The 24,736-nt window shown below is 39.3% G+C and overlaps 1 protein-coding gene across 2 annotated transcripts in view; it reads right to left on the bottom strand.

Annotated features, from left to right (window-relative positions):
- Positions 1-460: 460 nt before the first annotated feature.
- The window catches only part of LOC140195018 (zinc finger SWIM domain-containing protein 6), a 180,732-nt gene continuing 156,456 nt past the window's right edge, over positions 461-24,736 (bottom strand). For both annotated transcript variants that reach the window (XM_072252579.1, XM_072252582.1), the window contains exons 11-14: positions 16,459-16,616; positions 15,197-15,360; positions 10,501-10,582; positions 461-2,861 (exon numbers count right to left, since the gene is read on the bottom strand). In XM_072252579.1, coding sequence (XP_072108680.1) covers positions 1,999-2,861; positions 10,501-10,582; positions 15,197-15,360; positions 16,459-16,616 — 1,267 coding nt within the window. In that variant the 3' untranslated portion in view covers positions 461-1,998. The remainder of the gene's footprint in view (positions 2,862-10,500; positions 10,583-15,196; positions 15,361-16,458; positions 16,617-24,736) is intronic.

Below are 24,736 nucleotides of genomic sequence, written 5' to 3'. Positions count from 1 at the left end.
GCTTTTAGGGAGAAAAAAAAATCAGAATTATAGATGAAAAAGGTCATTAGTGCTAAACTGTTGGCCACTTTGCAATTCATTGATCACTTTGTCTTCAGTTTTCAAATAAAAAGTAACATTTAGAAACAGCTATTATAATGATGAGGTAAAAATCAATTAGGTAAATTATACCTTAATTTTGACATAACCCTATGACATTTCCTTGTAGTTTGCATTTACAAGCCTAATTAGCAACATTCTGCAAGACCAATCAGCACAAGTTCAAGTAAAACCCTTTCAATTCCAGAAGTGAGACTAGAAAAGGATGTACACAAGTTGAAACAAAAACATTTTCACATAATTGATCACAAATTATTTGGTAGAGATTAAAGCTCACAGGTAAATTTATATATATTGTACACAGAGACATTTAACTTTCAAAAAACTAATTTTAATCAAAACAAAAAAATTGTTGAATCATTAACAAGTTTATAAAACAGTGATTTAGTTACATAAATAAATTGATATCAGTGTATCAAATCTTAATTACTTTTAAACTTCAAGAGCATGTTTACACGGGCAATGAAGTACAATCTTTTACCTAATATAATAAATAAAATGGTGAGCAAGAAATTATAATTTTCTTTTCCTAAACAGCAAAAAAGGCTACAGAACATACCTCTAGCATTTTCCCTAGTGGAAGGAACAAGTGACAATAGTAACATTTTGCACCCAACATAAAAACTCTTTCATAAAGCACAAGATACAGAACAGTTCTGCTAAATTAAAGACTCAAAATAGAAACCAAAGTCATTTTTAATGAACAGTTTGGTAGTTAGATGTCCAGTTTGGTTATTTTTTTTTAAAGCGTTAAGACAAGGCAAGATAGAAGGCTGTTCTCTCTTGAGGAATTCTATAGGAGGGAAAAAAAAAGTAGAACAGTCTTACTACACAGCAACTTCCTGTCCTGCACAAAGTCAGTTCCCAATGCAGATTAATATATGTTATTGAGCACATAAGTAGCATTTCACTATAACCACTGCAAAGGCCTACTGTAACATCTTTTCTGTTTTGTAAAACACGCAATTCAACCTTTTCAAGGATATCTTAAATTGTTTAATTCATTTCTAGACTAGGAGGCACAAAGCCCAATTCTGGCAAATACTTTTAATGCTAAGGCTTACTGCTCTGGCTGTAATGTGTTTTTTTCTCTCTCTCTCTCTCGTCCCTCTTTATTGTGGTGTCCGTCACAAACAGATTTCTTCTCTCTATTTAATTTTATTTTCTCAGACTAGATATCAAGTCCAATCATGCAACAGAGGTGGTGGCTCTGCATAGATGCCCAGCACATAATTCTCCACCTGAGCCAACCTGAAGCAAGGCGCACTTTAGTCCTTCTGATATGTTTTTATACCAAGCTACTGCAGCTTCAAGTATTTTGCATTACATAGAATATTTTATAAATTAAAATGTTACGTATATTTTTTTCAATATTCAGACATATACTATAATATATACAGTACAATAAATGCTTTCATTCTTTCTTTGATAAATCCCTGAGAATGTATGTTGACAGTCGCTAATTACACATGCACGAGCAATGTGTGCCATGCTTCTGGATGAACAGCACTGCAAAGCCACGTATTCAGCCTTGTATTTTTAATACACTGATATGTAGGGATGAGTGATGAAGGAGTAAAGCTGAATCCATACGAGGTACTTATCACTTAGGATGGAGGTGTCTGTTTGGTTTAAAGCCATACTCTTAGGCTGTGAATGTACACATGAAGGACAGGAGCGACGTGGGCTATTGCCACTTGACAACATGTACTCAGTGTAAACTGATTCTTTTTTTCCTCTTTTCTCTCATACAAAAGACACACACAAATCTCACAATCAACAGGGTTAAAGTTTGTGGACTGTTTGTTACTATACACATATAATACCGGTGTGGCTCTGGTTTTTAAGTTAAAAAGGATACAAAGGCAGGCTCAATAAAAAGATACCACAGCGTGCTGATCAACCAAATCGCTCACGCACCAACATCATGAGTTTCTTTTTGCCTTTGTAAATTTGCTTCAGGTTGTCGATAAACTGTGTAAACTGAATGTGTCCATCATGAGCCATCAGGAAGGTCTCTCGGGCTTTGCTTAGAAACTCTATAAACTCACTATAGTGCCGCGGACTAATGTGCGTAAGCCGTGAATGGGTTGTATTTATATAGGCCCCAATAGTGGCATCCAGGAGTTGTCTGAGTGGTGCTTTGTCCAGTGACATTAATTTCCCAGAGTTCCTTCGTCCATGGAGTCCCACCATTCCTGGTGTGGTCAAAGTGCACCGGCGTAGAATGTCTGAAAGTACTGTAGCACACTGAACACTTTTAACCACAAGAGGTATAATAGCTGCAAGTTCATTCTTCCCAAGGGAGTGGCTAAGTGCACATGCCCATAGAACGTCATTAATGGCAGGGTGTGTATCCTGATTGTAACCCAAGTTGAGATGTGTCATTGCTAGAGTGGCTAGCTTATAGGCCCGCATCGGATAACCACGGTGCTCCATATATCGAGCAATTGTGAAGAGTTGTGTATAACTCATACCAGTCGTGGCAGCATCTAGAACTATTTGGTAAGCAGTCTCAAAAGCTATATGGTCCTTTTCACAGAGGGTTAGTGCTGAGAGTGCACAGTTTTGAGGATCCTTCATAGCACATTGCAGTGCAAGTGTCCTTGCACTACTAGCTAGTTTCTCCCGTTGGTTGTAGTCCAGGTTCAATCTTACAACTGTGCTGTGGGACATTACTGTAGTGGCAACAATACTGGTGGCTTCAGTTGGGGTAAATAGTGTAAACCAACTCTGCATAATGCTATCCAACGCATAAACTCCTAAAAAAGCAAGGAAAAGTAGTTTTAGTTATATGCAATTAAAGCTGTAGAAAAAGATCCTGGTATTTACCTACAAAATACAGAGTAATTTTCAAAGTACACAATTACACTAAAGTCTGCAAGATATTCTGCATACTTCAAATGGTTGCGATTTCTGTCAGGTGTGGCCAAAGGAACAGAGTAACTTAGAGGATCAGATACAAGAATCTAAAATGAAGCCCCACTCTTATTCAAATATACCATGCAAATTTTAAGGACTGCTAAATTCAGGAAAAGCAAATCCAGAACTGATCTCTATAGACAAATGACTTTTATCCCTTTTCTACTGAGATTGCCCCTCCCCCCCCACAGACTCACCTTTATCCTGGCTCCTATCCACAATAAAAATTTCTAGCCAAGATAGTGCTCATTATTCTTTACCATTAATTCCATATTTCTGATCAAAACTCTAAAGTGCCATCATGTAGTTTCTGAAAATCACTATATCCAAGGACCATTAAAGTCATTATCAGTAATTAAGCACAAGAGAAACAACCTTCCCCACCCCCCAAACAAGGGTTGGCTTGTAAATATTCTTTGCTAATCTGTGTTTAATTCCTGAATTTTTAAATATTTACTAATGTTAGTTCATTTCATAGATTCTGGCCATTTGCCAAGGACCATCATGTCAGGAACAGGATGATGGCGTTTTAAAACTTTGTATGCTTTCCATTTAATTGTTACATTGTATAGTTGAATCAGAAAGTGGACAATCTGAACATTTAAGGAAAATTACTCTTCACTGCAGTCAAGAATTTCTTGACTTACTTGGGTCTTTTTTTTTAAAAAAAAGAGAACCACTTTTTGATGCACTATCAGCTCCTCTAAATCCCAATCTACATTCTCAACACTTGATTTATAAAAAAGATAAATCAAAATGTATATTACTTCTGCCACACAATTACCCTCCAATTAAAGTTACTCTTTTATTCCTGGGTGGCATTGTCTTCTCCACCTGTTTTTCATATAACCCCATTTGATTTTAATATCCTACAAAGCAATGCCTTGCTATTTTCTGGTTTATAACCTCTATGTGCTTCTATCAAGTACTCTGGTTTGCACTCTTATCTTACCTTTTCTATTTTTTTCCTACCATTTATAATAAATTTCAACACAATTTAACTTCTCTGCTCATGGAACTTCATTTGTTAATGCAATCTTTTCCTAACAGGGAGACATTTTCTTTTGGACAATGTTGATTAATTTGTCGCAGATGATTAGAGTGTTACACCAGTGAGATTGTTCTTTGAATCAGATCACTACAGCCAATTGCAATTACAGCTCAGACTTCAGAGGGATAGGCAGTGCACATAGTCTTCTGGTTCAGCCAAAATGGGAAAGGGATCAAAAGGAGGCCGAAAAGGAGAAGCGTATTTCTCTCTGTCGTAAGACAAGGAAACTCTGGCGAGCTGTTTTCTGCAGCTGTAATTGATTTCCAAATTTTATTTGCCACTCACCATCCAAAACCCAAGAGGAGTTCAAATCAGAGCCAGTGCTTGAAGTAGGCTTGTAACTTTTCAATTGCCAACCTTGCTCATTTTATTAAGCTCCTTGATTTGTAATCAAATATCCTCAAGTTACATTTCAGCACAATGAAAACTAACAGAAATTTGACATTAATACAAGATCTGCTGTATGAACTCATTCATACATCATTCATATTCTACGTGCCAATACAGACTATTTTGCATGTTCCATTTTAAAGTCCATTCACCACTCCTATCCCATTCTCCAGATTTATAATGTTTCATTTATAATGTTTAACAACATGGGGTCATTAGTGACATTTTGGGCCCCTTCTCGAAGGATGTGTTGGCACTGGAGAGGGTCCAGAGAATGATCCCAGAAGTGAAAGGGTTAGCATATGAGGAGCATCTAATGGGTCTGGGCCTGTACTTACTCGAGTTTAGAAAAAGGGGAGGGGGGTGTGTAGGATCATACTGAAAACTATCGAATATCGAAAGGCCTAAATAGTGGAGTGGAGTGGATATGGAGGGCATCACGCACACAATGCTGGAGGAACTCAGCAGGCCAGGCAGCATCTATGGAAAAGAGTACAGTTGATGTTTCAGGCCAAGATGTTGACCGTACTCTTTTCCATAGCAGGCCAGGCTCTTCCAGCATATTGTGCGTGTTGCTTGGATGTCCAGCATCTGCAGATTTTCTCTTGTTTGTGGATGTGGAGAGGATGTTTCCTACTGTGGGACAATCTAGGACCAGAGCGAACAGCTTCAGATTAGAAGGATGTCTCTTTAGAACAGAGATGAGGAGGAATTTCTTTAGGCAGGTCGTGAATTTGTGGAATTCATTGCCACAGATAGCTGTGGAGGCCAGTCTTGGGTATATTTAAAGCAAAGGCTAATAGGGTCTTAAAAAGTCAAAAGTTACGGGAAGAAAGCAGGAAAATGGTGTTGAGGGGGATAATAAATCAGCTACAATTGAACGGCAAGGCAGACTCAATGGGCCATATTGCCCAATTCTGCTCTGATGTTATGCTTAGTTTCAATATCACTTGTAAGCAAGATAAATAAGAGCATACAATCAATCTTCAGAGTCACTATCAAATTAAATTAGATGGACAGTAATAATATATTACAAAGTCTTATTCTAGAAAATGTAATAAATGAGCAGGAGTTGGCTTTAATGTGAAGTACTGACCTCACTTAAAACTATCAAGGTGGCATGGGGTGGAGGGGTTAGAGAAGAGGTGGGACGTGTACAGTGGCTGAATTTAAAAATTACCCCGATTCATCCGTGCAATACAACTAATAAGGAACAGAATTGGGGTCAGTTCAGCAAAAGATATCCCATGAAATGGTTGAAAGTTCAAAAGTTAAGGTGACACTAGGCACCTAATACACAGCACCAAAACAGTCACAAAGCATATTTAAAAACGCAAACACGAGGAAATCTGCAGATGCTGGAAATTCAAGCAACACACATCAAAGTTGCTGGTGAACGCAGCCGGCCAGGCAGCATCTGTAGGAAGAGGTACAGTTGACGTCTCGGCCCGAAACGTTGACCGTACCTCTTCCTAGAGATGCTGCCTGGCCTGCTGAGTTCACCAGCAACTTTGATGTGTGTTGCTACAAAGCATATTTAACACAGTAAATTGTTGGAGGTACTTTATCAAGAACATAGAGATTCTGTGTAGGTGTTATACACAAAGCTACAAAGAGATGGACTCTGGGAAGGCGTCTGAAGCAGGAAGAGAAAAGCAAAACACGAGGAAATCTGCAGATGCTGGAAATTCATGAATATTGACTTCTCTAACTTCCGTTAATGCCCCTCCTCCCCTTCACACCGCATCCCCTATTTATTTATTTCATATATTTTTTTATTCCCCCCCTTTTTTCCTCTCTCTTTTTTCTCCCTCTGTCCCTCTCACTATAACTCCTTGCCTGCTCTCCACTCTCCCCTCTCCCCTGCCCCCTTCTCTTTCTCCCAAGGCTTCCCATCCCATGATCCTCTCCCTTCTCCAGCTTAGATCCACCACCCCCCCATCATTTCAGATCTCCCCCCCCCACTTTCAAATCTCTTACTATCTTTTCTTTCAGTAAGTCCTGACGAAGGGTCCCGGCCCGAAACGTCGACTGTACCTCTTCCTATAGATGCTGCCTGGCCTGCTGCGTTACCAGCATTTTTTGAGAGGAAAGCTAAACAGCGGTTTTAAAAAGGAAAGTTCTGCAGAGTGCAGAAAGACGTCTGCTGGTGGAAGTGAATACAGGATGACAAATAAGGTATTAGATTTGATGAATAGGGATGCTGCAGGATGAGTGGGACCTCAACAACAATCTCTCACTCAACAGCAGCAAGATCAAGCAGCTGATTACAGGCTTCAGGAGTAGGAAACCAGAGGTCCTTCACCCAGTCCTCAGCAGAGGTAGAAAGGGTCAGCAACTTTAAATTCTTTGGTGTTATTATTTTCAAGGACCTGTCCTGGGCCCAGCACGCAAGTGCTATTACAAAGAAAGCACAGCAGTGCCTCGACTTCCTTAGGAGATTGCAAACATTCAGCATGACATCTAAAACTTTGATAAACTTCTGTAGATGTGTAGTGGAGAGTATATTGACTGGCTACCTCACGTCCTGGTATGGAACAGAAAATCCTACGAAAAGTAGTGGATATGGCCCAGTCCATCATGAGTAAAACTCTCACCACCATTGAGCACATCTACACAGGGTGTTGTTGTAGGAATGCAGCATCCATCATCAGGGGCCCCACCACTCTCTTCTCACTGCTGGCATCAGGAGGAGGGTGCTGGAGCCTCAGGACTCACACCACCAGGTAATTATTGCCCCTCAACCATCAGGCTCCTGGACCACAGGGGATAACTTCACTTGGCTTCACTTGCCCCATCACTGAACTGTTCCTACTGCCTACGGACTCACTTTCAGGGACTCTTCTTTATGTTTACTGCTTACTTATTGACTATTATGATTTCTTTCTTTTTGTATTTACAGTTGTCATCTTTTGCACACTGGTTGAACACCCAGGTCGTGCAGGCTTTCATTGATTCTATTAGTGGTGGCATCCGTTAGTCTTGCAAGACCATGGATCTGCGCCTGGAAAGTCTTGCTTCAGTCTGTGGTTATTGGATTTATTGTGTATGACTGCAGGAAAATGAATTTCAGGATTGTATATGTGACATATGTACTTCGACAATAAATTTACTTTCAACTTTGAATGAAAATTAAAACAGGAAGATATGCAGGTTACAAGTGAAGAGGTTAGTCAGGTAAAGACTATACTCAAATCCAGTTACTCAGTGCAGAAGCGTGTACAATGAACTTGATCTAAGGCTTCATACAAGGAAGTTGCCATCCCAAGCAGCATAAATGTGCTTATTTCAGCACTTGGAAATGGATTGAAACTATCCAGTTATTTAACATTGCACCCACTGATTGAACAGAAGAGCTTTTCCACCACTCTCTCCCACCAACGGCATTTCACAGGTTCATAGGCCAGTTCACTCAACAGAACAGAAATGTACACAAGCTCTCAAGTTAGCACTTTACACTTAGCTAGGATCTTATATTTTATTAAGCAGACAATACTGCTCTTTACATAAAATTAGAAATATGCAACTAGGCACCCTTTCTAAGACCCTGCCAAGTGTCAAAGACAACAATGTATTTTGGACAATTAAAATGGATCTAACCTTCAATTATTAAGAGTACAATTCCAAACAAGGACAGTTCAAATAGTTTTAAAAGCAATAGGTTTCAATAGGTACATTTAATGTCAGAGAAATGTATACAATATACATCCTGAAATTCTTTTTCTTCACAAGTTTCTTCATTAAGAAACATAGAAACATAGAAAATAGGTGCAGGAGTAGGCCATTCAGCCCTTCGAGCCTGCACCACCATTTATTATGATCATGGCTGATCATCCAACTCAGAACACCGCCCCAGCCTTCTCTCCATACCCCCTGATCCCTGTAGCCACAAGGGCCATATCTAACTCCCTCTTAAATATAGCCAATGAACTGGCCTCAACTGTTTCCTGTGGCAGAGAATTCCACAGATTCACCACCCTCTGCGTGAAGAAGTTTTTCCTAATCTCGGTCCTAAAAGGCTTCCCCTCTATCCTCAAACTGTGACCCCTTGTTCTGGACTTCCCCAACATCGGGAACAATCATTCTGCATCTAGCCTGTCCAATCCCTTTAGGATCTTATACGTTTCAATCAGATCCCCCCTCAATCTTCTAAATTCCAATGAGTACAAGCCCAGTTCATCCAGTCTTTCTTCATATGAAAGTCCTGCCATCCCAAGAATCAATCTGGTGAACCTTCTCTGTACTCCCTCTATGGCAAGGATGTCTTTCCTCAGATTAGGGGACCAAAACTGCACACAATACTCCAGGTGTGGTCTCACCAAGGCCTTGTACAACTGCAGTAGTACCTCCCTGCTCCTGTACTCAAATCCTCTCGCTATAAATGCCAGCATACCATTCGCCTTTTTCACCGCCTGCTGTACCTGCATGCCCACTTTCAATGACTGGTGTATAATGACACCCAGGTCTCGTTGCACCTCCCCTTTTCCTAATCGGCCCCCATTCAGATAATAATCTGTTTTCCTATTTTTGCCACCAAAGTGGATAACTTCACATTTATCCACATTAAATTGCATCTGCCATGAATTTGCCCACTCACCCAACCTATCCAAGTCACCCTGCATCCTCTTAGCATCCTCCTCACAGCTAACACTGCCACCCAGCTTCGTGTCATCCACAAACTTGGAGATGCTGCATTTAATTCCCTCATCCAAGTCATTAATATATATTGTAAACAACTGGGGTCCCAGCACTGAGCCTTGCAGTACCCCACTGGTCACCGCCTGCCATTCTGAAAAGGTCCCGTTTATTCCCACTCTTTGCTTCCTGTCTGCTAACCAACTCTCCACCCACACCAATACCTTACCCCCAATACCGTGTGCTTTAAGTTTGCACACTAATCTCCTGTGTGGGACCTTGTCAAAAGCCTTCTGAAAATCCAAATATACCACATCCACTGGTTCTCCCCTATCCACTCTACTAGTTACATCCTCAAAAAATTCTATGAGATCCGTCAGACATGATTTTCCTTTCACAAATCCATGCTGACTTTGTCCGATCATTTCACCGCTTTCCAAATGTGCTGTTATCACATCCTTGATAACTGACTCCAGCAGTTTCCCCACCACCGACGTTAGGCTAACCGGTCTATAATTCCCCGGTTTCTCTCTCCCTCCTTTTTTAAAAAGTGGAGTTACATTAGCCACCCTCCAATCCTCAGGAACTAGTCCAGAATCTAACGAGTTTTGAAAAATTATCACTAATGCATCCACTATTTCTTGGGCTACTTCCTTAAGCACCCTGAGATGCAGACCATCTGGCCCTGGGGATTTATCTGCCTTCAATCCCTTCAATTTACCTAACACCACTTCCCTACTAACATGTATTTCGCTCAGTTCCTCCATCTCACTGGACCCTCTGTCCCCTACTATTTCTGGAAGATTATTTATGTCCTCCTTAGTAAAGACAGAACCAATGTAATTATTCAATTGGTCTGCCATGTCCTTGCTCCCCATAATCAATTCACCTGTTTCTGTCTGCAGGGGACCTACATTTGTCTTTACCAGTGTTTTCCTTTTTACATATCTATAAAAGCTTTTACAGTCCTATTAACATAGTACTATTTAGCTGGAAGGGACTTGGAGAATGTAAGTAACCAATTTCAAAACTATAATTTTATATATACTCAGAATGTTGGTAATAAGGAGCTGAACAATTCCCATCCCTTTCTCTCGGGTTTTGATAGATCTATTGAAATTACAGTGCTTGATTGGGATAATCCCAAGGGAAATTAATGGCTTTCATATCCATTAGAAACAGCAAACAAGAGGATTTATTAAATACTTAAGACTGCACCCTTTTCTCCCCTCAGATGTTGACAGAACTTAGTAGCATTTTCTGTCCGTTAATTTCATATTTTCAGCACTTCTTGCTTAAGTTTTGGCCTCATCCTTCACACGAGCTGAATTGAAGATTCCTATTGTGTAGATATCATCTTTGACCATAGATGCTCCCAAAGTGAATTCTAACATTCAACTCACCTACTTCTGTAGCGCACGTTACCAACCATCGCACCATCTCACGACGGCGCCAGTTTAATGTTGATAATGTCATTCGCATAACCTGCAAAAGAAAGAAAGTTCAGACATTGTCCTCCCCAAATATTGCTAATCTAGAAAATATAATTAAAAAAAAGAAAAGTAACAAGAAAGAAAAAGATGTTGAGCATTTCCTTCAGAACCTCAAAAATTCTGCAGTTCATTGAAGGGCATAAGGATGAGCTGCTTGATGGGAAGGAATTTCTTTAGCCAGGAAGTGGTGTACCTGTGGAATTCTTTGCCACAGGCAGCTGTGGAGGCCAAGTCTTTATGTATATTTAAGGCAGAGGTTGATAGATTGGTCACGGAAGGAGATTGGGGCTGAGAGGAAAAGTGGACCAGGCATGATGAAATGGCGGAGCAGACTCGATGGGCCAAATGGGCTAATTCTGTTCCTACATCTTATGGTCTTAAAACAAAAATCCCTATGGATATTGTGCTCATCAACAAGCAGAGCTGGTTAACATACAGACCAAGTGCTTCCAGTTCATTTTGGCACAATCGTAATGAGGAATAAAGATAAAAATTTAGCTTTACTTGTCACACGTGCATTTAAACGCATGTTGCTTGTGTCAATGATAGCATAGTCCGAGAATATGTTGGGAACAGCCCTCAGCTACCGTCATGCTTCCTGCACTAACACAGCATCCCGCAAGTCTTTGGAACACTACTCTGTTCATAAGATGTACCGCAGCCCTTTTCTGAATGAACAGTCCCTGTTTACAAAGGGGAATAGCGATGGATTTAAAAGGTAGAGCAGGTTGTATCGAATAGTATTCTTCTAAAAACAGATTGAGAGGAGGTTAAAATTTTGGGCTGAAATTCTAGAGGACAGGGGTGTCTGGCAATAAAGAATGCTTTTTTTGTGCTTTGCATGGTTCTGAAAAGATGCATGAAAAACCAAAGAGAATGGAAATGGGATAAAAAAAATCCACAAAGAATTTGAAACTGTAAGTAGGTTACAAATGCCACGGGTGGTGACAGAGGTAAAGATAAACAAGCAGAGGGGTTGGCTTTTTTTTTGATAAAGGAGGACATAACAGCAGTACTTGGAGATGACATTTCTGGAGGATTGTCCAGTGAGCCTATATGGGTGGAATATAGAAACTAGGGGAGAGCTGCTCCACTGGGGCTGATTTATAGAACCCTTCCTCCTGCTCCCCACCACCATCAGTGGGAATTTGAGCATACGTGCAGCACAATTGTTCATAATTGTAAGAATAACAGGTTTGCATTAATGGAATATTTTAATTTTCCCAATATTGACTGGGCTGCTAGGGTGTTAAGGGATTGGATGGGGTGTAATTTGTGAAATATAGCCAGGAAAGTTTCTCAAGTCAAGTATAATGGGCCCCAACACAGGAGGGTGCAATAGTAGACCTTCTCGTAGGGAACAAGGCAGGGCAAGTAACTGAAGTGGCTATCAGGGAGCACTTCGGCTCTCATGACTGTAATTCCATCAGCTTTAAGACAGTGACAGAAAAGAACAGGACAGATCCATCAGTTAGGTTCCGCAAATAGAACAGGGATAATTCTGGAGGAATTAGAAATGATCCAGCAGAGGTTAATTGGGTGAGCCTGTTTAAAAGGAATAAATAGCAACTGGGGGCTATAGGAGTGCATTAACAAGTGTCCCGGAGCAGCATGTTCCTGTCAGGGTAAAAAGTAAACCTGGCTAGTTCAGGGAACCTTGGCTGATAAGAGACATTGAGATTCTGGTCAAGGGAAAGAAGGAAGCATATATTTTGTTTAGGTTGTCGTATCGTAGAAATCCATTGATTACAAAAAGAGTAATATCCTTAAGAGGGGAATCTAGAAAGCAAAGACAGGTATGCAAAGGATCAGGCGGGTAAGGTTAAGGAAAGAAAAATCGCAAGGGATTCTATAGCAATATTAAGAGGGTGGTTCGGATTAACAGATGGGTGAAATATTTAAGTAAATATTTCTCCTTAGTGTTTGCTCAGGATAAACTCATGGTTGATCAAGAGAGAAGGGAAACAAGTGGAGATGTTTTGAAGAGCATTCCTATTACTGGTGAAAGGCCTTATGGCACATTAAGGTGGAAAAATCCCCAGGGCCTGACCAAGTCCAAGAGGAAATTATGGAAGCACTTGTGAAGATATTTGCCACTAGTGAAATTCCAGACAGCTGGAAAGTGGTTAACTTTATTTGTCTGTTTAAAGGGCAAGGACAAGCCAGGGAACGAGGCTGACATCAGTAGAAGGGAAATTACTGGAGAGAATTTTGAAGGGCAAGACTTGGATAGACTGTGTCAGATTAAATCAGCGTAGCTTCGTATGTGGGAAGTCATACTTGGCAAACTTTTTAAAAAAGAGCTGCTGAAGTAGTAACCAAAAAGGAAGATGAGGGCAGGGCAGTGGATGTTGTCTTTATGGACTTCAGCAAGGCCAACAACAACGTTCTGCACCCTAGGCTGATCTGGAAGACTAGGCCCCATGGAATCCAAGAGGAGCTAGTTGGGCAAGAACATAGAACTGTGCAGCACATGATCAGACTCTTTGGCCCACATCAGCTCCACAGATGCTGCCCGTCTTGCTGAGTCCCTCCAGCATTTTGCCCTGGATTTTCAGCATCTGCAGAAACTTCTGTGGTTTGATCACTAAGTATATAGATGACACAAAATTAGGTAGTGTTGATTATGAAGGATGTAACTGGAGATTAAAGGGGTATCTTAATCAGTTAGGGAAGTGGATTGAGGAGTGAGAAATGGATTTCAATAGTTTCGTGTGAGATGAATGATTGTGAAAAGTCAAACCAGTGTCGGACTTGTACTGTGACTGGTAGGGCACGAATGTAATGGAACAGAGGGGCTGTGAGCACAAGTGCATAGCTTACTGAAAGCAGCATCACAGGTAGATGGTGGTGAAGAAGGGGTTGAGCACATTGTCCTTCAGTGCACTGAGTATAGAAGTTGGAACATTATGTTGCAGTGGAACCACACTTGGAACACTGTATAGTTCTGGTCACCCTGTTATACGAAAGTAATGGTAAAACTGGAAAGAGTGTTAAAATAAAAGATTTGAAGATGTCACCCTCAATAAAGGACTTGAGCTACAGAGGGGGATTGGCCATGCTAGCTTCTTATTACATCATAAGATATAGGAGCAGAATTAGGCCATTTGGCCCATCGGGTCTGCTCTGCCATTTCATCATGGCCGATCCATTTCCCTCTCAGCCCCAATCTCCTGCCTTCTCCGCATATCCCTTCATGCCCTGACCAATCAAGAATCTATCAGCCTCTGCCTTAAAAATACATGAAGTCTTGCAGCCTGTGGCAAAGAACTCCACAAATTCACCACTCTCTGGCTAAAGAAATTCCTCCTCATCTCTGTTTTAAAAGGACACCTCTCTATTCTGAGGCTGCACCCTCTGGCCTTAGACTCTCTCACCATAGGAAACATCCTCTCCACATCCATTCTGTCAAGGCCTTTCACCATGCAACAGGTTTCAATGAGGTCACCCCTCATTCTTCTGAATTCCAACAAATACAGGCCCAAAGCCATCAAATGCTCTTTGGAACATAAGAGAAAGAGGGGTGACCTTACAGCAATTATGAGAAGCATAGATAAGGTGGATGATAATAGTCTTTTCCCCAGGGTAGGGGACTCCAAAACTAAAGGGCATAGTTTTAGGGTAAGAGGAATAGATTTCAAAAGGACTTAATGACAGCTTTCACAGAGTGGTAAATATATGGAACATGCTGGAAGTGGATGAGGCAGGTACAATGATATCATTTAAGAAGCACTTGGATAGGTATATAAAGGAACGAGACTTAGAGAGATACAGTCTGGATGTGGGAAATTAGGGCTAGCTGGGTGGGGACCATGGCCGGCATAAACTAATTGGGCTGAAGGGCTTTTATCCGGAACGGAAAACAAGAGGATAGCAAGTGGGCAGTAGAGAATAGCAAGAAGCAATAGTTTCTAACCAACTTCCTCTACTACAGCACTTCTGGACAAACTGTTCCTAAAGCATTCAAAGTTATTTTCTGGGAGAGGGTATAACTAAATTATCAGACGAGGAAGTAAACAAGTTTCACGAAGTCATAATTCGTTGGATTTTATGCTTGTTCAACTACCAGGAGTCCCTCAGGTTTTTAGATTTTAAAAAAAAACTAACATGGGAGAAGATTCCAGAGCAGGAAAAATCTTCATTGCTAAAACTAACTATTTGGAAAATGGCTATGCAGATAAATCAAGTTACTGTGAAGACAACTGAGCAAGGGCAACAAAGTAGAAACAACAGAGGCAGCAGAACTGCAGTAAACTGGAGTGATTAAGCCCTTTGTCTCAGAAATATGAGAGAGTCCTCAGTCAGTTCTCCAAATTCAGAACTGAGTACAGTGACAACTGAGTTGTCAACAGTAGCGGCAGATTATTGCTACTGGCGGACAGATAAACAAAATATGGCACCTGCACAACCCTCCTTGCTACAAACTGATTTAATAAGTCAGAATTGACATTTTTTCAAAAGATGTGACATATTGATGTAACCTGGATAATTAATGATTGCCATAATATGAAGCATCTCAGGGAAAGGACAAAATATGTCATTTTTTGTGTTGGAAATATGAGGAGAGATTTTTGCATGATGGCCAATTTTACTCCACGGTACTTACCTGAAGACCCAGTTCCAGAGATACTTTGAGAAGAGTAATATCAGGCAAACTATCCATAGGAGTTGCTATTTTAAATGCATCCTGGGCAAGCTTGAAGATATGTGATGAGGAGTGAATGTTCTTCTGAATAGATTCTAACACTGTTTCTAGCCTCATAACATCCCCTGTAATTACATGAAAAAAATGCAGTTTTGTGTGACAGTGGTGTTCAAAACAACAATAATACATACCATTTTCATTTAATTTTTTTTTGCAGAAACCAGTGTTACATGGATATTTACTTACCATTTTAAAAAACGTTTTCACACCCAAACTTTTGATCCTTTGATTGAAAGCTATGACAGTTTGATTCATTGCCTATTCTGATGCAGAGCCATTTTCAGGGAAGTGGGAATTACTGGTTACAATCTCCAACACTCAAACTAGAAGAGTGAGGGGCAATCAAACCCAGACCAAACCTATCAGCTTTCTCCCACTAGTTCCTGGACTAATGACTCCTCCTTTCACACAGAATATTTTTCTGGATTTTGTACTAAGTATAAGAGCAATGATAACTAAGCTGTTTGATAACAAACCCCAGTGACCAGTGGTGGAAATGAAGGAAATCAGAATTGGAGGAGATAGTGATCTGAGGGCAGTTTGTGAGACAACGACAGGCCCAATGAAAATATTTAATTATCATTCAAAAGCAAGTCAAATTTCAATTGGTATCCTAATTTTGATTAAAATAGATCGGTTTCATGAATCCTGAAAACAAATCCAGTTAATTGTTTTAAATCTTTCTAGGGACCAAAAATATATAAAAATCATTAAACATTCAATATATTGTCTCAGCTACAATAAATTCCCGTTCTTATTTGGTAGAACTAAGGAAAATATATTCTGAGTTTAGCACAAACTGGTACATAATTTGAGAGTACTTCAGTGCCTAACGTTTTTTTAAAATGAGCCAAATGACTGACAACATACAGCAACTCATAAATGAAAACCTTACGTGTGAAAAAATTAGAAATAAAAAAAAATAGATCCCTGTCTCACCAATTGATGCAAGGACCTCCAATGGATTAAATAAACACCTGAAAAATTTCAGAATTATGCCATGTCGCAAGATACATTAATCAGGGAAAGGAACCAAATCAACTTAAGGGAAACATTAATTAAGTAGTTAAAACTGCAAATGAAAAAGCATTTCCTATTACATTTGCAAGCAGCACATTGTTCTTATTTGACTTCAGCAGTAATTTAAAATCAATCTCTCTTACCTTTAGCAGCTGTTAACATCGTGGAAGCTAGCTCACACTGCTGAGACTCGATGTGACTTAGGGTGAACCAACGTGGGTAGCGGTTGGGAACCACAGACGCTATGTGGTGTGGACGAGATACATCTCCTGTTGGTGCTGTCGATTCCAGTACAGGCAGCCTGTAAAGTGTCAATAAGAGAATCTTCCAACTGTACTTACTTTTAGGCGTAACTTAATCCATAATTAACAACTGAAAATTGAAACTTCCTTTGCTCCAAAGACGAGATATGAGACTCAAATGGAACATATATTAAACTAAGAAATAATTAACTTCAGAATCTCCTCCATAAACCTTTACTGACATTCTTTTCTGTTAAAAATATTCCTTTAATACTTACCTCTGATCAGGCTATGGGAGTTTATATCTTGTGTCCAGTTTTGCCTTTTGATTTTCTTTTTAAGCCACATTACAATATGAAAGGCACTACACAAATACAAGTTGTCACTAAGCTGATCCCAAATAGACTATTGTTACTTACCTTCAAACAATTCTGATAATGTAGCGTAATTTCCATAGTCTACATATATAAAAACCACTAATTCTCTAAATCGATTTACTATGGATAAATGCTTAAAATAGTTTTAAGCACTTAAAATTATTGATAATAAAAACATGATGAATAAATTAATTTGAGTCAATTAATTAAAAATCCAAAATTGGTTTAGTAACAGGAGAGAGAGTGTGATAGTTAATGATTGTCTTTGTATTGTAATTTGAATGCTGGTGACTAGTGCTGTATCACAGCAATCTGTGCTACAACCCTTGCTGTTGGTAATATATGTGAATAATTTTGATGTGGAGGTAGGAGACATGATCTGTACATTTACAGATGACATGTAGATTGGAGTTGTTGACATTGTGGAGAAAAGCCTTGGGCTATTCGATAATATTGATATGTGTTGAAATGGACTGAGAAATGGCAGATGGAGCTTTAGCCAGATAAATGTGAAGTGATTCATTTTTGGAGTGTGGAGTCAGAGTTATACAGCTCCAAAACAGGTCCTTTGGCCCGATTCGTTTATGTTGACCGAGATGCCTCCCCAAATTAGTCCCGTATTCTTCTGAACATTTCCTATTCATGCACCTATCCAAATGCGTTTTTTTTTTAAAAAACATTGTAATTCTACCACTTGCTCTGGCATGTCAATCTAGACACTCACCACCCTTTGTGTGAAAAACTTGCCTCTCTTTCAGATCATCTTTAAATTGGAATATTATTGTGATATGTTCTGAGGTACAGTGAAGAACTAGTCTTGTGTACTGTTCATATAGGTCAGATCATTACACAGTGCATCATTCTCCTCTCAATTCAAACCTGCACTCTCTAGTTTTAGATTTCCCTAACCTAGGAAGCAAGAGTCACTGACATTTACAATTTGTCTAGACAAGCACGTAAATCTCTTAGGATAGAAGGCCATGGGCCAAGTGATAGGAGATGGGATTAATTTTGATGTGTCACCCCACTGCTACATGTGGACATGGTAGGTTGAAATTACCCATTTCCATGCACTGTGACTGTTAACCTGCTGCCTGGGTGTGGTATGTATGCAGCCAGGCAGCAAAGGCTGTGGAAACAAATGGAAGGAAAAGGAGATGAAATCAGTATAGATTTTCAGCTGTTTCCACAAAACCCTCATGAATAATTTTGGAAGATACTGGGCTGCAGAATACTCTGTGATATAGAGGACCCTGGAAGTTCTCATGAATAGCAATGCTCACATACTTAGCAGAAAGAACTAGATTTCTCTGCACCTTAGTTGATATTTCTTGTATTCCCTAAATTGTCAAAACTTAGTCCTAAAATGTGAATATGCCACAACACAAACATTTTTAGTTGAAAACTAGAAATATTACAAATTTGAATTTTTAGAAGCATATACTCTTACAGAACACCATTTTTTGATTTTGATTGTATTTTCATACATTCAGGATACTGGACCACAGATGCACACACACCTTTGCCCTTGCTACTAATCTGAGAAACAAATTTATTGCAGAAAAGCGTGAGTCAGTGATGGGAACCAACTCAAACTCTGAGTGATGGCTCAAGTCTGGTTTCACCCAGTGCCATCCTCACCTCATCTGAATAATTTGCTTCAAGGTTGCTTTTTTCACCTCATCCACTGTGGTTGTATCAGTTCTGCAGTTTACAGACTTTGCAGTAAAATTACTGACAGCAACTTTAAAGCTGCTGCTCTGAAATGATAATGTCCTTTGGTATAACGGAGTTCCTGCTTGTTTGTGGAACTGACCTCCATAAAGTAGGGCACTCATGCTTCACTTTCAATGAAAACAGAACTTGCAGCTCAACTGTTCCTGCCATTAACAACACCCATGTGACTGACCCTCAAAGTCTCATCTCAAGATCTCAGGGGAAATGAATTAACATGCAAGATAGCATAAAATGATACAGTCAAAGACGCCTTTAAAATCACTAGAGCACTGATCTTGCAAGAGTTAGAGGTCAGAAAATGTATTCCATTCCAGAGTCAGTCTTGCATGGTGTAGAATAAAATTAATAGTCAATTCCTCTGGGGTTGATGGATCTTCAGGCAACCATTAAACCTAATAATTAGCTCAAGCTGCAAATCACATTGCAGGGTCAACATTTTCCACAAAGTGACTTGTCCTTAGGGTTAAGGAGTATGATATTGTGGTCATTAATGAAACCTGGCTTTTATTCAGGCAGCACAGCTCAATATTATTATTGAGGGGTCTTAGATGAAATACCAGGAATTTAACAAAAAAAAAGGACATTTAGCAATAATGGTTAAGGAAGCAATTACAGCAGAGAGGAGAAATGATATGCTAGAAAGACTTAAAAAAAGCCAAATTGGTTGAAATAAAGTACAAAAAAAAAGGGACAATTACATTGTTGTATAACAGAATTGCAAATGGATACCAGGAGGTAAAAAAAATAATTACCTGGACAAATTTGAGAAGTGTAAGAACTCAGCATAAGGTTGTGATTGTTAATTATCCTCATAACAGGGGCAGACAAGGAGTAAAATGTATAGAAAATGCAGAATTCTTATAATACTCCCAAAGGAAATTTTAAAAATTATCAATACTTAGCAAGTCCAAAAAAAGAGAAGAGTACTCTTCAGATTTACAGAATAGGCAAGTGAACAGAATAGAAATTAGAGATATTTTGAAGGCAGTGATCATAACTCAGTAGAATTTAGTACAGTTAACAGAAAGGACAAAGATACATAATGCAACAAAGTTTTAAAACATGACATAATAATTCAGCCTGGTAATTTAGTATTTTGTAAAATGGGATTGAAAACAACTACTTGAAGATTAATTAGTGTCAATACTAGTTGACACATTCAAGGAAACAGGAGGTTGTGAGGCAAGACGAAACTCAAATCTGTACCTTCATGGATTTCAAGGTACATATGGGATAGATTGGATACAAGGCAGAAAGGGAAGCTTATGACAAAAAAATCTCAAGTCTACAATTGCGCAAACCTAGGAGAATAAACAATGATAGCCTGCTGAAATTTAAAACAAAAGGCAGGCAGAGAATACATGAAGAAGAAACAAGGAAAAACCAATTTCAAAAACTATAAAAAGAATGAGGAGATCCGACAACAAAGGAGTGTGTGTGGAAACCCCAGGTGTTTATACAAATAGCTCTGGTCTGGTTTCCAAGCAGTAGTATGATGCCATGGATATTGTCATTAAGGAAGAACACAAAATATCCAACGTGAGATAGTGTGACAGCAAGAGAGAGAGAGAGAGAGAGAGAGCCATTGTGTTAAGTGGATCCAGCACCTTTCAAAGTGGATAAGTCACCAGGTCTCAAAATACAAGATTCTAGGCTCTAGAAGGAATGGAGGAACTACTGCAGGTCTCATATTTTCCAAAGCCTTTTGCTAATACAGAGACTATTGGAAGGCTGGAAGAGTATTTATACGGTACTTGCCTTCAAAAATGATAAAGGATGACCATGAATACCTATAGTGTGGGCAAAGTAATAGAAAAACACAGAGGATCAACATAAGCCTAAAGTTAAAGCAAACACTTAATCAAGGACGACGACTACTACTACTATGTCGACTCAGGCCTAGGGGGCCAGCGTTAGGCAAAATCAAGGACAATTAGCATAGATTTGTTAAAGAATAACAATAGATAAGTTTTTGAGAGCAACACATCTGGATGTTAGTAAGCTACCTGATGAAGCTCCAAATGATGGATCAATCAAGAAAACAAAAGCCTATAAAAGCCAAGAGGAAGTGGCAAGTTAGATAAACTGGCTCAACAGATTGGCTTCAGTGACTATGGAGCTGTGTGGTGCAAATCCACAAAGCTCTGTACAAGGTTCCTTGGTTACAAGATGTACACAGATAATTCAGGCATGAATGAATAAATGGGCTCATGATACTGAGTAGCTGATAGTAAGAAAATTCCAGGCATATGATCAAATGGGATTAATCCGGAGAAGTTTGATATAATGTGTTTAGGGGAAAATGGACAAGGTAAATGGTAAGATAACAAAGTATTTAAAGGATAGCATGGATCTTGGAGTGCTTCTCTGAGTTAAACAAAGTGGTTATGGAAGCATGCAGGATCTGTTCTTCCAGCTAAGATCTACAATAGAAGAGCAGGGAAGCCATGCTAGAACTGCATACATCACCAGACTGGTCAAGCCTCGAGTGATGTATACAACAATTCAGGTCACCACACTGGCTAGGGTGTGTGGAGGAGATTCACAATGCCAATGCCAGGGCTGGAGATTTATTGCTGTGCTTGAGACCAACCAGGCTGCAGTTATTTGAACTGAGTAGGGATGTAATTTAAGTATATTAAATTCTGGAAGGCCTACAAGGTGAACAGAAAGGATTTAATTCTCTCAGCAGACAGATCACCAAGGGATTTTAATTGGTAAAAGTATTAGAAGGGAAAGGAGGAAATCATTTTACACCAAAAGGCACTGGAACACAATTCCTAAAGAATGGTCGATGCAGATATCTTTATTACATTTAATGATACTTGGATGAAGAACCATAATGTACAAGCATGGATTGAAAGATGGGAAGTACTTAAAACCTAAATAGTTGTATTTTTGAAAGGCACTTACTCAAGTGACTTCCCTCTGTCCCGTCTCTCACAATTTTTGTGCTGATTTTCTAACTCACCTACTAATGTGAACCATTAAGGATTACTGTTCAATGTAACCTTAACTCCTCTTCATCAAATTAAAAGCAAAACTGTCCCATCTATTTGTTACAAAAGTCTAAATGCTGTTCGTTAGAGGTTTTCTGCCGCAATTAGAAAATGTTGCTCTTGTTTGAGGAAATTTTTTAAAATTTCTTTTCCTTCAATTAGTAGATTTAAACTTAAATACCTTCTACACAATTCTGTGCATTTCAGACACACATTTAGAAAGGTAGAGAAAGTAATCTCAGGATTAGTTGATCTAGCCAAAAAAAAGTGTAAGTATATGCAGAGAGAGCTGGTCAGAGATTCCCAGCATCAGGTCCCCATTGCAGGGGTGTATTGATCCAAGAATCTGCCTCAGCAGCCTTTACAAAAATAAATATAAAACATCACAATCAGATTTGAACTCTGGGTTTGTCCCTAATGAACTGCTTATTGATCATCATATCCCAGGCCTGGCCAGCATTGTGGGGTCTGGAAAAAATTCCCAACAGAATGGTCAAACATTTGAGACCACAAGGCCTAAAATTTGTTTAATTCCACCCACGTGGTTAAGCTGCTACCTGTAACCTCGAAGTATAACCTTCAATGACCGTTGTCAGAAGGGTGGGAAGGTGGGAAGGTACCATCACTCACAAACAGGACAAAAATGCAGCAACTCAGTTTTAATTCTGGTTCGCAGCATACTTTCGTCAACCACCACTACTTTTTAAGATCCAAACAATTCTTTTCCTAAACAAATGCACAATGCAAATTTTCTTCCTTGTTATTGGAGTTTAGATGCAGAACTCCCTCCTTTGACCTGCTGAGGATTTTTCATCTGCACACAAACAGTTGAATGTTGTTTTGTCCTTTTTATACACAAGGTGAAGTTATTGTGTCAAATTAATTTCACCATGCTTATAAAGGATAATGTGGTGCTTAGACCCTTTGAAACTATTTTCTAGAAACTTTATCTTTTTGACTGTAGGCAAAACTGCAGGGTTAAGCAATGGTGCTAATTTCTTTTTAGCTATTTGTCGATTTCAGAAAACTTGGGAGGAAACAAAATATAGAAACACTAGACAAAAATATAATTAAGTAAAAAAACCTATAATATACTACTGAATGAATAAAAATTCCTGATGATATTTTCAAAAAAATTGCAGTATAGCAATCTGAAGCCCTCCACTTAATATACTTGAGACCAATTATTGTTCAAAATTTTCTCTTAACTTTCACTGGTATGAAAGTTAATTGATATCAAGGTCAGGATATGGCACAATTGCAATTTTAAAAAAAGCTCCAGAAAGTGTGTCAACAGTTTCCAATCATTTCATTTTTACACAAGACAGCTTGACAATACAGTAGTAAGAAATTCTACGATTCATCTATCTTTGATGGATTGCTTCCACTATCCATACTAAACACATTTAAGTTTTCTTTTTAAATTTCTTTCTAGAATATGCAAATGAGTCAATATTAATAAATTTAGTTTGACTAAAATTAAAAAATGTACAATTGTACAATGTGAAAATTCTGATTTATTGCCATTCAAGTCCTCTCAAAGACCACCACCGTTTAATTTGCAATTAAGCTATTTTCACAAGTGACATTCAGCAGAAAAATGCTCTGAACTTTAAAATGCACATCTGGATCCTTTCAAATAAAGGACATTTTTAAAAAACAGTAAAAGCAGCTATTTCCATCAGTACAGTCCAACAACATCTTGGCTTCTGATTTAAATAAAATACAATGTATTTCTAGCTTAAATCCAACCAGATGTTGCAAGAACACCATCAATACAGATCCAGGAGTGGCTTTGTTTTAAATTACTTAGACACAGGCTTTATTGGTAAATATTTAAACATTTGTCCTTTCTTTACAACCCTAATGCATTGGATAAGGACTGTTGATAGAAATTAAAATCACTGATGCAAGATTTTATTATAACAATAATGGAACCTAGTATTCAATGTGAAGCAAAAAGTATTCAATTAAAATGACCCCTTATAGGGATCATGAGTGACAAAGACAACATGATTACAAATAACATACAAGTTGACAATATGGGGAAATTCTGTTAAAAATATTTGTTGAATGGGAAAGGGGGGGGGGTGGTTTCTACCACAATGGAAACTGTCAACAAGTAGGGGGAAGGAAAGAAATTCTGTGCAAATGAATTGCCAAGACAGGCCAAACAGCCGCCACCTGTGCTGCAGCAATTGTATTAGTCTACAACACTGCGACGTAGGCAGGTGCCCCATAGTCAGAATAGACCTTACCATTGATAAGATGGTGGCACGGTCAGGTGCGGTGACTTCTATAGTGTTAACCAAAGGTGTTATTGTCTTTTAAACATTTTTTTTAATGATCGCAATACCTTGCGGGGCATTAAGTACAGTAGGCCTACCCCGTCAGCCAGTTGCGTGCTAGCAGAGAGACTGAAGGAACCGGACCTGGTACAGAGAGGCGTCAGTGCACGAAGGTGGTGTGCAGCCTAACCACGAGTGATCGTCTTTACAGCTTCTCTGGTGATCACAAGATCCCGTTAGATACTGGTGGCGTGGAATGCTGCAAGTCCGATTCATTGGTTTACTGGTGAATGGCGGAGGAGCTGCACGTCCGTGGTCATAGTGAGGTCCAGGTCTCAAGCCGCAGTGTCACCTATTTGCAGCCACCAGGTGGCGTTTGAGTCGAGTACTCCAACAGAGTGTCAGAGGCAGTGTGGCGCGGCATTCATGCTGGAGTCAGTGCTGCCCCCCAGTGTTCACTCAGAATACAAGCTGTATTGTGCTCAACTGCAGACCGCTACAACATTCTTGGACTTCTTTTTGTGTGACTGTATTTTGCTGCTATCTTATAATTGCTATATGTGTCTCATGCTGTGTTGGACTGTTGGTACCGCGTTTTGCACCCCGGCTCTGGAGTAACACTGTTTCATTTGGCTATATTCATGGGTATTCATGTAAAGTTGAATGACAATTAAACTTGAAGCTTTTTTCAGATCCCCTCCACAAACGTCCAACCACTTAACCCAAGTATCACCTGTACAGGTGAAAGGTCAGAAGCTGAACTAAATACAGGTGATGT

This window comes from Mobula birostris, chromosome 3, assembly GCF_030028105.1.
Source record: "Mobula birostris isolate sMobBir1 chromosome 3, sMobBir1.hap1, whole genome shotgun sequence".
NCBI lineage: Eukaryota > Metazoa > Chordata > Chondrichthyes > Myliobatiformes > Myliobatidae > Mobula > Mobula birostris.
This window is presented reverse-complemented; position numbering and strand designations above follow the sequence as displayed.